Source organism: Lampris incognitus, chromosome 13 (assembly GCF_029633865.1).
Source record: "Lampris incognitus isolate fLamInc1 chromosome 13, fLamInc1.hap2, whole genome shotgun sequence".
Classification (NCBI taxonomy): Eukaryota; Metazoa; Chordata; class Actinopteri; order Lampriformes; family Lampridae; genus Lampris; species Lampris incognitus.
Genome location: NC_079223.1, coordinates 44,726,476 through 44,738,099, shown reverse-complemented (window position 1 = coordinate 44,738,099; position 11,624 = coordinate 44,726,476). Strand labels below are relative to the sequence as shown.

General features: G+C 46.7%; 1 protein-coding gene across 2 annotated transcripts; it reads right to left on the bottom strand.

The window, feature by feature from the left end:
• Window positions 1-4,729: 4,729 nt before the first annotated feature.
• Window positions 4,730-8,916, bottom strand: klhl31 (kelch-like family member 31). 2 transcript variants are annotated; one of them, XM_056292425.1, is made up of 3 exons: window positions 8,856-8,916; window positions 6,806-8,008; window positions 4,730-6,681 (listed from the first exon to the last, which is right to left on the bottom strand). In XM_056292425.1, exons 2-3 carry the CDS (start codon window positions 7,978-7,980, stop codon window positions 5,949-5,951), a joined length of 1,908 nt encoding a protein of 635 aa, XP_056148400.1. In that variant the 5' UTR covers window positions 7,981-8,008; window positions 8,856-8,916; the 3' UTR covers window positions 4,730-5,948. The 2 variants fall into 2 exon arrangements, with proteins under 2 accessions (XP_056148400.1, XP_056148399.1); XM_056292424.1 differs by having other exon boundaries at window positions 6,806-8,011; window positions 8,856-8,910.
• Window positions 8,917-11,624: the final 2,708 nt, after the last annotated feature.

Genomic DNA, 11,624 nt, shown 5'->3' with positions numbered 1-11,624 from the left:
CCGGCTCCACGCCGGTTTTTTTTACCGGACACGCGTGACGTCATCGGGCGGCGTGCGTCATCTTATGACTCAGCAATCTCCGTCGGCGCTCCTCCCCCCGGGGTGGGGTGGGAGGGGTCTCTCCGCAGTGACGCAACACAATGACGCTGCAGATTTCAAAATCAAAAACCGAATTAAAAAAGAACCCAAAAAAAACCAACCTCTTAGCGGCGATGACGTCGCGTTATTCTAACCGTGGACCTCGTTCATACAGCGTGACGTCACGGCGACGCTGTTATGGGACCAGTGAAGCCAGCGCTGCCGTTCGATCCTGCAATTTCTCTCCTTTTCGTGTCAAATAATAATAATAAAAAAATGAAAAAATAAGTTTTCCGTCTTATCCTCTTATTTTTTTTTCTTTTCTTTTTAAAATTGTAATGGTAGATTTTTTTTTTTTTTTTGCAAAATTGAGTCCGGTGAAGTGATATGCAGAGTTGTAACCCCTACTTTGCCATAAAGCAGAGTATATGCTTCCCCCCCCACACACACACACACACACACTCGAACCCTGACATTTATCCAGCGACTCTTAAACAGTCACATTTTTGTGATTTTAGGGCAGCCTTAAACCCATCATTTTGCAAAAAAGCATGAAATATGAATGGTATGTGCCAATATTAAAGCAGTGATATTTGTTTTATCTCAATTGTTGTTTCATTTAGATAAAACCCTCAAATTTATCAGTTCATTATCTATGTTTAATCCAGCTCAGAGAACTCCTGTGGTGACCGCGCTAACCTCTGTGCCGCCGTGCAGATCATCAAGTCTAATCACGAGTCTTTGTTCTAAACAGGCCTTAAGATGCATGATTCTGGACTGTGGGAAGAAACACACAAATACAAGAACAACAAGCAACCGCAAACAGGTGGGTTTGGGATTTCTTGTGCAACACCCATTGGGTCACACCCAGGACCCAGCTGTTGCGAGGCAACAGTCCGAACCCCTAAGACACCAGCCATTAGTCATCACAATTACAGACCGAATGACAGCAACAGAGAACGCAAAATTGTAAATGAAGCAGGCAAGTGTCAATTATAACAAGTCGAGTCAATTTTATTTGTATAGCCCAACATCACAAATTACAAATGTGCCTCAGGGGGCTTTACAGCAACACAACATCCTGTCCTTAACACTCCAAAGCTTGCACAAATTAAGTGGTTTATTTTAATTAAAATCAGTTGGACGTATTGTAACTCGGCGAACTCAATACATTCACGTGTTGTACCAGTTCAAATTCAAATTGAGTTCTTCCAGCCTCTGGTCACACAGGTTTTAGGCCTGGAACAACAGAAAACCAGCGGCGGTGCAGATGATACACGAGGAGTGCACTAACTTGGTTAATTTTAAACTAGAATTTGACAATTATTTATGTTTGAATGAAATTGATGAAAGTTCCATTCCCTGGTTTTCCCTTTCACTCCTAAAAGCGAAGAAATCTAGAAAATTCCATTCGATGCATCTGCCTTCGACGTATATAAATGAACGTGGCTTACTTTTAGTGGCTCGTGGTAGCACTGGAACAACACAATCTCCTGGAAATCTGTTATCTCCCATTTCATATACCTTGCTGGGCAGAAGAAAGAGGTTTAGGTTCGTTAATAATCTACATGGAGTGCAAATTCTAGACACTTATTTGTCAGATAGCACTGAGGATACACAAGCCAGTGCATTCTTAGTGCCGGTCCCAAGCCCGAATAAATGGGGAGGGTTGTGTCAGGGAGGGCATCCGGTGTAAAACCTTTGCCAAATTAAATATGAAGATCATAAATTGGATTTCCATACCGGCTCGGTAGTGAGACCAGTTATGTTGTGTGGTTTGGAGACAGTGGCACTGATGAAAAGACAGGAGGTGGAGCTGGCCCAGATAGCATCCGGATGTGGGCCACTTCAGGCAATGATGCGGCACTGACGGCCTTGTTCTGGCCCTGACGAAATGGATGTGAGCCTGAAGTGGCCCACATGTATAATAGCAAATATGGCCCAAATATGCCAAATCAAATGTGGGCCCTTTTTGGTAAAGATGCGGTGCTCTCGGCAACATGTAGTCTGGATGTGACCCTGAAGTGGCCTGTGTGGTAAACGGGGACTATGGCCCAATTATCACAAAAAAAATATGGGCCACCTCTGGCAAATATGTGGCACATGCGGCATTGCTATGGCTTGGTTCTGGCCCAGATTTGCCAAACAGGAGCGGACCATCCAAATGTCCCCATTCCACACGGTATGTGGGCCGGATGAAAGTGTCGGGTGTGGGACGGGTCCGGGCCACAGCAATTTTGCTATCTGGGGGAGGTGAAGATGATAAGATTTTCACTGGGAGTGATGAAGAAGGACAGGATTAGGAACGAGTATATTAGAGGGACCGCTCAGGTTGGACGGTTTGGAGACAAAGCAAGAGAGGCGAGCTTGAGATGGCTTGGACATGTGTGGAGGAGAGATGCTGGGTATATTGGGAGAAGGATGCTGAATATGGAGCTGCCAGGGAAGAGGAGAAGAGGAAGGCCAAAGAGGAGGTTTATGGATGTGGTGAGGGAGGACATGCAGGTGGCTGGTGTGACAGAGGAAGATGCAGAGGACAGGAAGAGATGGAAACGGATGATCTACTGTGGCGACCCCTAATGGGAGCAGCCAAAACTACTACTACTAGTAGTAGTAGTAGTCGTAGTCGTAGTAGTGGTAGTGGATTTGTCAGATAGCACATCAATCCTTATTTGAACAGGTAACCATTGGTGAATTCTGGGTTCGTAGAGTACTAGCCAGAGCTTACTGTTGGCTGACATACGTTTTAGTAGATACCTCATTCAGGACATCGTGGGAATATGCAGGCTATGACCTGTTCATAAAGCCGAAATCTCTTTTGTGATGTCAACTGTGCCGTTATTCAAACTTTTGTGTTCATGCAACCATGATGTCCTGAAGGCAAATGGGTTGCTGCTTTGCTGACACACAGCACTGCTAGTACCTGTACGTCTTCTCACCAAGAACCAGTCAGGTTCAGCTTCACCTTTGTTGAGAATTCGACTTTTCTGAAATCCCACAGTGCCGCTAAGCGATTAAACAGCATGTGCATTATTTCTGAAGTATTTTCTCATTATTCCCTTACATTATTCATAGACGTATAGAGTCGGGTGGACTGTTTGACCTACCACAAGAACAACCCAGATAGCAAAGAATGTTTGGCCCAAATATGGCCCACATCTGCAGGTATCTTACGGCCCACTTTTGGCCTTGGATGACGGCGTTGACTCAGGGTGAGTGTGGCGGCCTCAACTCAGCCACACTTGGGCCACGTGTGGGTCACATCTGGCCCACATAGTATGTGCTGTAACCCAACTCAAGCCCGGTTCATTACATTTGGTGCTGTGTCTGGCCCACACAACACTTGCCGTAACCGAAGTCAGGCCCGGCTTATGACATTTGGGACACGTCTGGCCCACAAAACAGTTGCCAGTGCCGTAACTGGGCTGTAAGTACCAAAAGTGCCCCAGATTAGGCCCAAATGTGTCTGCTATCTGGGAAAGGGCCAAAAAGTAATAACTAAAATGTATTTAATGAGACCAAGCAGCAGTTATCTTTTTTTTTTTTTAGTTTTCCCCTGTTTTCTCCCCAATTGTACTTGGCTAATTACCCCACTCTTCCGAGCTATCCTGGCTGCTGCTCCACCTGCTCTTCCGAGGGCTGCAGACCACCACATGCCTCCCCTGATACACGTGGAGTCACCAGCCGCTTCTTTTCACCTGACAGTGAGGAGTTTAGCCAGGGGGACGTAGCGCGTGGGAGGATCACGCTATTCGCCCCAGTCCCCCCCTCCCCCCCGAAGAGGCACCCCAAGCAACCAACCAACCGGAGGAGGCGCCAGTGCAGCGACCAGGACACAGACCCACATACGACTTCCCACCCGCAGACACGGCCAATTGTGTCTGTAGGGACGTCCGACCAAGCCGGATGTAACGCGGGGATTCGAACCGGTGACCCCCCCCCCCCCATGTTGGTAGGCAACGAATAGACTGCTACACCGTCCGGACGCCCCCCAAGCAGCAGTTATTTTAGGAACAAAATAAGCTCATGATCATTGCCGCATGATGTTTTTGAGCCTGAAATACCAGTTTTTTTTTTTGGAGATCCTTCCACTACATTACAGGAGTTCGTGTTCCATCAAGTACGGCATGTTCGTCGCCGTAGTAAGTCAGACACCGGTGTGCATGAGGCGTCCCGTACCGGGAATGAAAAGGTCCACTTTCTGTAAAAAAAGGAAACACTTTGATAGGGTGACTACAGCTCTGATGTAGATGTAGCAATACGTTTTTGAAGACAACAGAATTAGATATCATCTCACAGGCCAAACGTGAGAACAAGGGATGGGAGTCAAGTAATGGGACTTCCAGAACTGAGCCGCTGCCACATCCTACGCACGTCCACACCCAACACTTTCTCTGCCAAAACCTGCAACATTGCTGCCATTTTAAAAAAAAATTTGATTTTAATTTCCTGATGGTACGCCGTAGATAGCGGCGTTATTAACCACGCCGATGTGCTGATATGAGAGAGTCGCGCCGTTGTGCCGCCGCGGTGCGGAAACTCCACGAAGGGCCTGCGTTAAGAGAGGTTATAACACCGAACAAAACATTTGCGCTTTTTTTGGGCTTTAGCTTTGAATAAATACTAGCAGATCAACAAGCACGTACACTTCAACCATTTAATTTAAGGACACAAAAAAAAAACCACACACACAAAGGAATAAAAAATTGGGTTGTCAAGTGGATTCATGAGTACCCACTCCCATGAACGCTCAGGCCGATAGCTTTATTCCAAGGGTTGCTTTTTCTTTTTTTTTAAAATGTGATTTTCTACAAAACAATGAAATGCCGTCAACATCTCAACACGTCAGACCTCGTCCTCCTCAGCATCGTCACAGCACAACCTATCTCTCTGCATTGACCGTGTCACGGCAGTCACACAACGCCCGCTGAATCGAGAGCACAATGTACATGTAGAGGAAATGAAGCTCTCATGCGTAAGCGTGTCGAGACTAACAACCAAAACCCAGCACTAACCGCAGCACCACCTACTCCTGGCAGGTGAGGTCATTTCAGTGTCTGTTATCTCTTGATTCAGCTCCAGCTTTTGTCGCCCCACTATTTACATGCACCGCCTACCAGGAAATGGCTGTAATGTCTGTATTTGGACTACATGAATAGCAGTTTTTATTCACAGTTTCTATCAGGGAGTTTTTACAATTAGTCTTCTAGCGTTTATGACACAGTATTATTTACTTCGTGGCACGGATTATGTACTATAGCCAGGTACATTACGACAGAAATTCAATATGAGCACTGACTGTTCGTTTGTATGTAAACTAATGTAAACTAACTCATTTAGCTGAGGTTTAAAAAACTATTGTGAATACACGACAGAAATATAGGGCTGATGAAATTACCATAACTGAATTGGCCCCAGAGGAAAATTTCCCGGCTAATGTCTCCCTCGTAGTAATTATTACTTGACATTATGAAGGTCAGATGTCCTCAACAAATAGCTTTCACATTCAGTGTTCCCTTCATAACAGCCACCACCGCAAATATGAAGTTTTTCATATCGTTTCTCTCTTGTGAAAATACCAAATTTGGATCTGATTTTAAAAGTTCTTTTAAGAAATATATTTTAATTGCATTCCCCCTAAATTTGCCTCATTGGGTGAATTTGCAACGTTTCCATTTGATCAATTTCCCAGATAAAGTTTCAAACAATTGTTAAAAGTGAGAACACCGTAAGAACAACTGGCCCTATTTGGGGACTAAAAACATGTCAAGTCCTCAAAAAGGGGCATTTTCTAAAATTTAGAACCACAAATTACCGCAACAGACAGGCTGGAGGCTTTTAGGCATGTAAAAACTGTACCGTCTACAGGCTCATATGCTAACTGGTGCCGAGGAAACTGAACTGGCTCTTGACTCTCGGGTTTTCCGCGTGGGTATGGTGACTACACAGCATGAGATGCCGACTGTAGCCTCCGGCAATTCGTCATCCTCAGTCCATTCATTGAGATCAGGGTTGAACACCTGAATGCATTTCTTGTATTTCTTCTCCACTTCATTCCAGCCTCCAAGGATATAGACCTTGTTGTTCAAAATGGAGACACCGGCCGTGCTCACCCCTGTGTGAAGTGGGGCACAGTAGCTCCATTGCCCATTGTGAGGATTGTAACATTCGACTGCTAGGACATCTACCCTCTCACCACGACCTCCCAGCTGGCTGCCACCAAAGACATAGGCCCGGTCTCCCACAGTGGCAGCACAGTGCCAGCCTCGAGGAGTGCTCAGGCTATTTTTATCCTGCCAGCTATCAGTGGAGGGGTCATAGCAGCACACGGCCCTGGAGTAGGCATTGTTGATGTAACCTCCTGATACAAGGATCTTGCCATCAATGACAGAGCTGGCGTGACAGCAGCGTGGCACCTCCATTGGCGCTTTCATCTGCCATTGGTTGGATGAAGGCACGTAGGTCTCGACTGAGGCCTGACAGCCGTCCCCGTTGCGGCCGCCCACGGCAAACAGGAGGCCGTTGAAGGTGTTCAAACTGAAGTGGGTGCGCTTCTGGTTCATGTTGCTCAGGTGAATCCAGTTGTTGAAGCGGGGATCGTACCTACACAAACGAGGATGTTTGTTTGTTTGTTTGTTTGTTTGTTTTTCAGGAGCCACTATTCATTGTAAGACAGATGATCAACTAAGTAAAATGAATAAAAGTATCAGCAACAACTACCGCTTACCTGGAGAAGTTGCTGACAGCGTGTTTAGCCTGGTTCCTTGCATCGTTCTGGTCTTCACCACCTGCCACGTACAGGAAGCCATCCAAAACTGCCACACACTGATTGAAGCTCTTAGCTGGCATTTCTGTCAGCTTATTCCACACATTATCAGCATCCCTGTAGAGGACATCTTTGCTAAGAGACTTCTCTGTCAAGGCTGGGCGTCCACCAACCGTGAGCATCACTCGGAGGCCACCGCGTACCTTTGTTCTGCGTGACTGGAGGATGTTCTGTTGGTACGGCAACAGATGGTAATTCATGGCATCAACCAGGAGACGATGGCACTCAGAGTCTTGCATCATCCTAGGTACATTCTGGACATGAGTCACCAGATCTTGGGCAGAGATAGTGCCGAAGCGGATGTGCGTGAGAAGATCCGCAGCGTACTTCAACCTCTTCTCATCAAAATCCAACCATTTCATGGCTATCTGGAAGGCAGTGAGCTCAGAAGGCAGCTGGAGGGAATCATCAGAGAGGAAATCACTTATCTGCTCATAAGTTAGCTTCAGGAACTGCTCCATCTCAGAAAACTCAATGAAGTTCTCCCTCATGAACTTCTGCGCTGCTAACTTGGTTTCTTTGAGGTCATAGGTGTCAGCAATATTGACCACGTACATGCAGTTCTCCACACTTAGCTCCTGCATGAGGAAGTCACTGCACATCTTCACCAGGCTGCCAATTTGCAGCAACATGGCTGCGGCAATAGTGCTCCCAATGCTGTATAGTGACAGGGTAAGCTTTCCCGAGTATGCATACGTAATAGCAGTGGCAAGGCCCACAGGTGACAGATCATTAAGGTCGATCTTCTGAAGGGAGGAATCCTTCTTTAAGATATTTCTGATGTACTCGCTGCAAGACGCCATGACAACCTTGTGGACGTCAAAGGACTTTGACTTGGTGGCAACGGTTAGATCACAAAGGAAGGTGTCCTGCCTCATGTTGCTCAGACCCTCCAAGAGGTTAGCCGCGTATACAGAATCGGTGACTTCGGTTGAGATGCAGTTGAACCCGTTCCCTCCCTCGAGCAGAGTGTTCAGCCCGTTGATCTTGTTGATAGGGCTGTCCTCAACCATGATGGTCATTTCATTTATATCTCCTTTGCTCTTTTTGTTTGCCTTGTTCTTTTTGGGAGCCATGGCTGTTGCAGAGGAACGCAGCCCAGATCTTCTGAAAAGAAAGGAGAAACACTTTAAAGCCCAAGGATGGCCCACTGAAAATGATGACTTGGTGTGAATGATAAGATAATAAATGATATAAACGTTTATAAATATGTGATTGACGACAAAGGGTTATTCTTTAGCAAGTTCCTCGGATTTACATGGCTAGGGATACAAGTGTCGAAATATCATGAAATATTGTACATGTAGTAACCCAATATATATGATGGCATGTTTTATCTACTGTCCATAGTCTGGGACTATTAGTGTGTATTAAGCCTTGTTAACATGCATTATTAGTTGTTAGTTGGTCTCAGCAAGACACATTTTTGCATGTTTAAATTATCGTAATTGGATTGCGAACATGATTGCGCCTCTTAATCATTAACCACAAGGCAGAATCTGGAAATGATGATTGGTATATAATTAAATTGTTTACACCAAGATGATTTCGAAGGCACAGACGTAAATGCTTCAACATTCCTCTTTGCATCTGTCACAATTTATCAGCAGCAGGTCCAGGAATAGAAACGGTGGAGGGCTCACACATGACCTTCCTTTTATAGACTTGCGGACATGGAGAGCGACTCTCACATCCACCGGTCGTTTCGTGGAAATCAAACGTTTTCAGAGTCATACAACACATTTCACAGGTGACAGGTCACCATTCATGCACAGTCTAAATGACCTAACCAGCTGTCATGGCGATGATGAAGACGAACTGTGGATTTTCTGCGTCAGTGCTAAAGTTCGAGTCAGTCTAACTGCCTTGCTGAAAATGACATTATGGAGAACAAATTTGGACTTCTGCTCTAAATCAGAAAATGTGACGTCAAAATGACCCGTCACCTTACCTGAGAAGATAACGATGAGGCCGGCGAGGAGAAGATAGGCAAGTTGTGCCTCGGGTTTGTGTGCAGGAGAGAGAGAGCGTCTGCCTCTGGTACACACCGAGACATGCACTTTAACTCCTCCTCTCTGGGGAGAGGGAAACTCAACCATTTTGCAATGTGAGCAACATACGATGGACCCCCACCACGTGTACCTGACAGGGGGTCCGATACCAACACATTTCTATTTTGACCTCTGTCATTATTATATGGACTGCGAATGAGCCCTGTTCTTTGAAAGGCAAGGTCTCCATAACTGTGATACGTGGCATTTAATCCATGTAATATTGTGTAATATTATGTGACCATTATACTTAACTACTGACACTCCAAATATTAATTTTTTAGATGACTTAAAATCCTGCAATATATTCACTGTCAGCCATAATGGGTGTGAATTTTTTTCCAAAGGTTGAGAATCTTTAATAGTGGTGCACTATTTAGGGATTATATATATACATATATACATATATACATACATACATACATACATACATACATACATACACACACACACACACACACACACACACACATACACACACACACACACACACACACACATATATATATATATATATATATATATATGTAATAGCTCAAAGTTGTTAAATGGCAGAACAAGCTTCTTTCTAACTGCTAGCCCATGCAAACATATTATGTATGTATGTATGTATGCATGCATGCATGCATGCATGTATGTATATGTATATGTACACACACACACACACACACACATATATATATATATATAGACCAATCAGCCAAAACATTAAAACCACTGACAGGTAAGTGAATAACATTGATTATCTCGTCACAATGGCACCTGTCGAGGGGTGGGATGTGTTGGGCAGTAAGGGAACAGTCAGTTCTTGAAGTTGACGTGTTGGAAGAAGGAGAAAGGGGCAAGTGTGAGGATCTGAGTGACTCTGACAAGGGCCAAATTGTGATGGCTAGATGACTGGGTCAGCGCATCTCCAAAACGACAAGTCTTGTGGGGTGTTTCTGGTATGAAGTGGTCAGTAACTACCAAAAGTGGTCCAAGGAGGGAAAACCGGTGAACCGGCGACAGGGTCATGGGCGCCCAAGGCTCACTGATGCACGTGGGGAGTGAAGGCCAGCCCGTCTGGTCTGATCCCACAGAAGAGCTGCTGTAGCTCAGATGCTGAAAAAGTTAATGCTGGCTATGATAGACAGGTGTCAGGACATACAGTGCTCACAGCTTGCTGTGTATGGGGCTGCGTATCCACAGACCGGTCAGCGTGTCCATGGTGACCCCGGTCCACCATCTAAAGCACCTACAATGAGCATCAGAACTGGACCATGAAGCAATGGAAGAAGGTGTCCTGGTCTCATGAATCACGTTTTCTTTTACATCATGTGGACGGCTGTTGTGCGTGTGCGTCATTCATCTGGGGCAGAAATGGCACCGTGATGCACTATGGGAAGATGGCAAGCCGACAGAGGCAATGCGATGCATGTTCTGCTGGGAAACCTTGGGTCCTGGCATTCAGAGGGCGGTCTGGCAGCGGCCTCGCCTGGCGTTGACTGTGGTGTTTTTGGTGTCGTCGTGTGGAGTGAGAGGAGGTGTGTCGAGGGTGTCTGGCTGACAGAGCTGGCGCTGGACCAGCTGAGGGAGCCTGGTCTGCTGCGTCCGCTGAGCTCAAGGACCACGGCCCCTTCCTGGAGCTGTGCCTGAGGAGGAAGCATCGAGGGCGGTCTGACAGGACGTGGAAGTGGGGCAGGCTAAGCTAACTGTTAGCTCATGCAGACCGGCAGTCCCGATAACATTGAGGGCGGTCTGACAGGACGCGGAAGTGGGGCAGGCTAAGCTAACTGCTAGCCCATGCAGACCGGCAGTCCCGATAACATTGAGGGCGGTCTGACAGGACGCGGAAGTGGGGCAGGCTAAGCTAACTGCTAGCCCATGCAGACCGGCAGTCCCGATAACACTGAGGGCGGTCTGACAGGATGCGGAAGTGGGGCAGGCTAAGCTAACTGCTAGCCCATGCAGACCGGCAGTCCCGATAATACTGAGGGCTGTCTGACAGGACGCGGAAGTGGGGCAGGCTAAGCTAACTGCTAGCCCATGCAGACTGGCAGTCCCGATAACACTGAGGGCGGTCTGACAGGATGCGGAAGTGGGGCAGGCTAAGCTAACTGCTAGCCCATGCAGACCGGCAGTCCCAATAACACTGAGGGCGGTCTGACAGGACGTGGATGTGGGGCAGGCTAAGCTAACTGCTACCCATGCAGACCGGCAGTCCCGATAACACTGAGGGTGGTCTGACAGGACGTAGAAGTGGGGCAGGCTAAGCTAACTGCTAGCCCATGCAGACTGGCAGTCCCGATAACACTGAGGGCTGTCTGACAGGACGCGGAAGCGGGGCAGGCTAAGCTAACTGCTAGCCCATGCAGACTGGCAGTTCTGACAGTCATCCGTTCCCTTGGACAGTGACTCCTGCGGGTTAATTTAACTCCGAGAGTGTACAAATGGAGGATTTTACTGTGCTGGCTGTGTGTTAGTTACTATGTGTGTTCTTGTAGTGTTTGGATATGTGCTTTTGTCTTTGTGTGGTACTGCTGTGGGCTGGGGGAGACAATATTTCAAATAGCCAATAGTGTTCCTGAGTCCTGATTCATGTGGATGTTACTTTGACACCTACCACCCACCTAAGCATTGTTCCCAACCAATACACCCCTTCGTGGCAACACCGGACGGCAGTGAGCCCT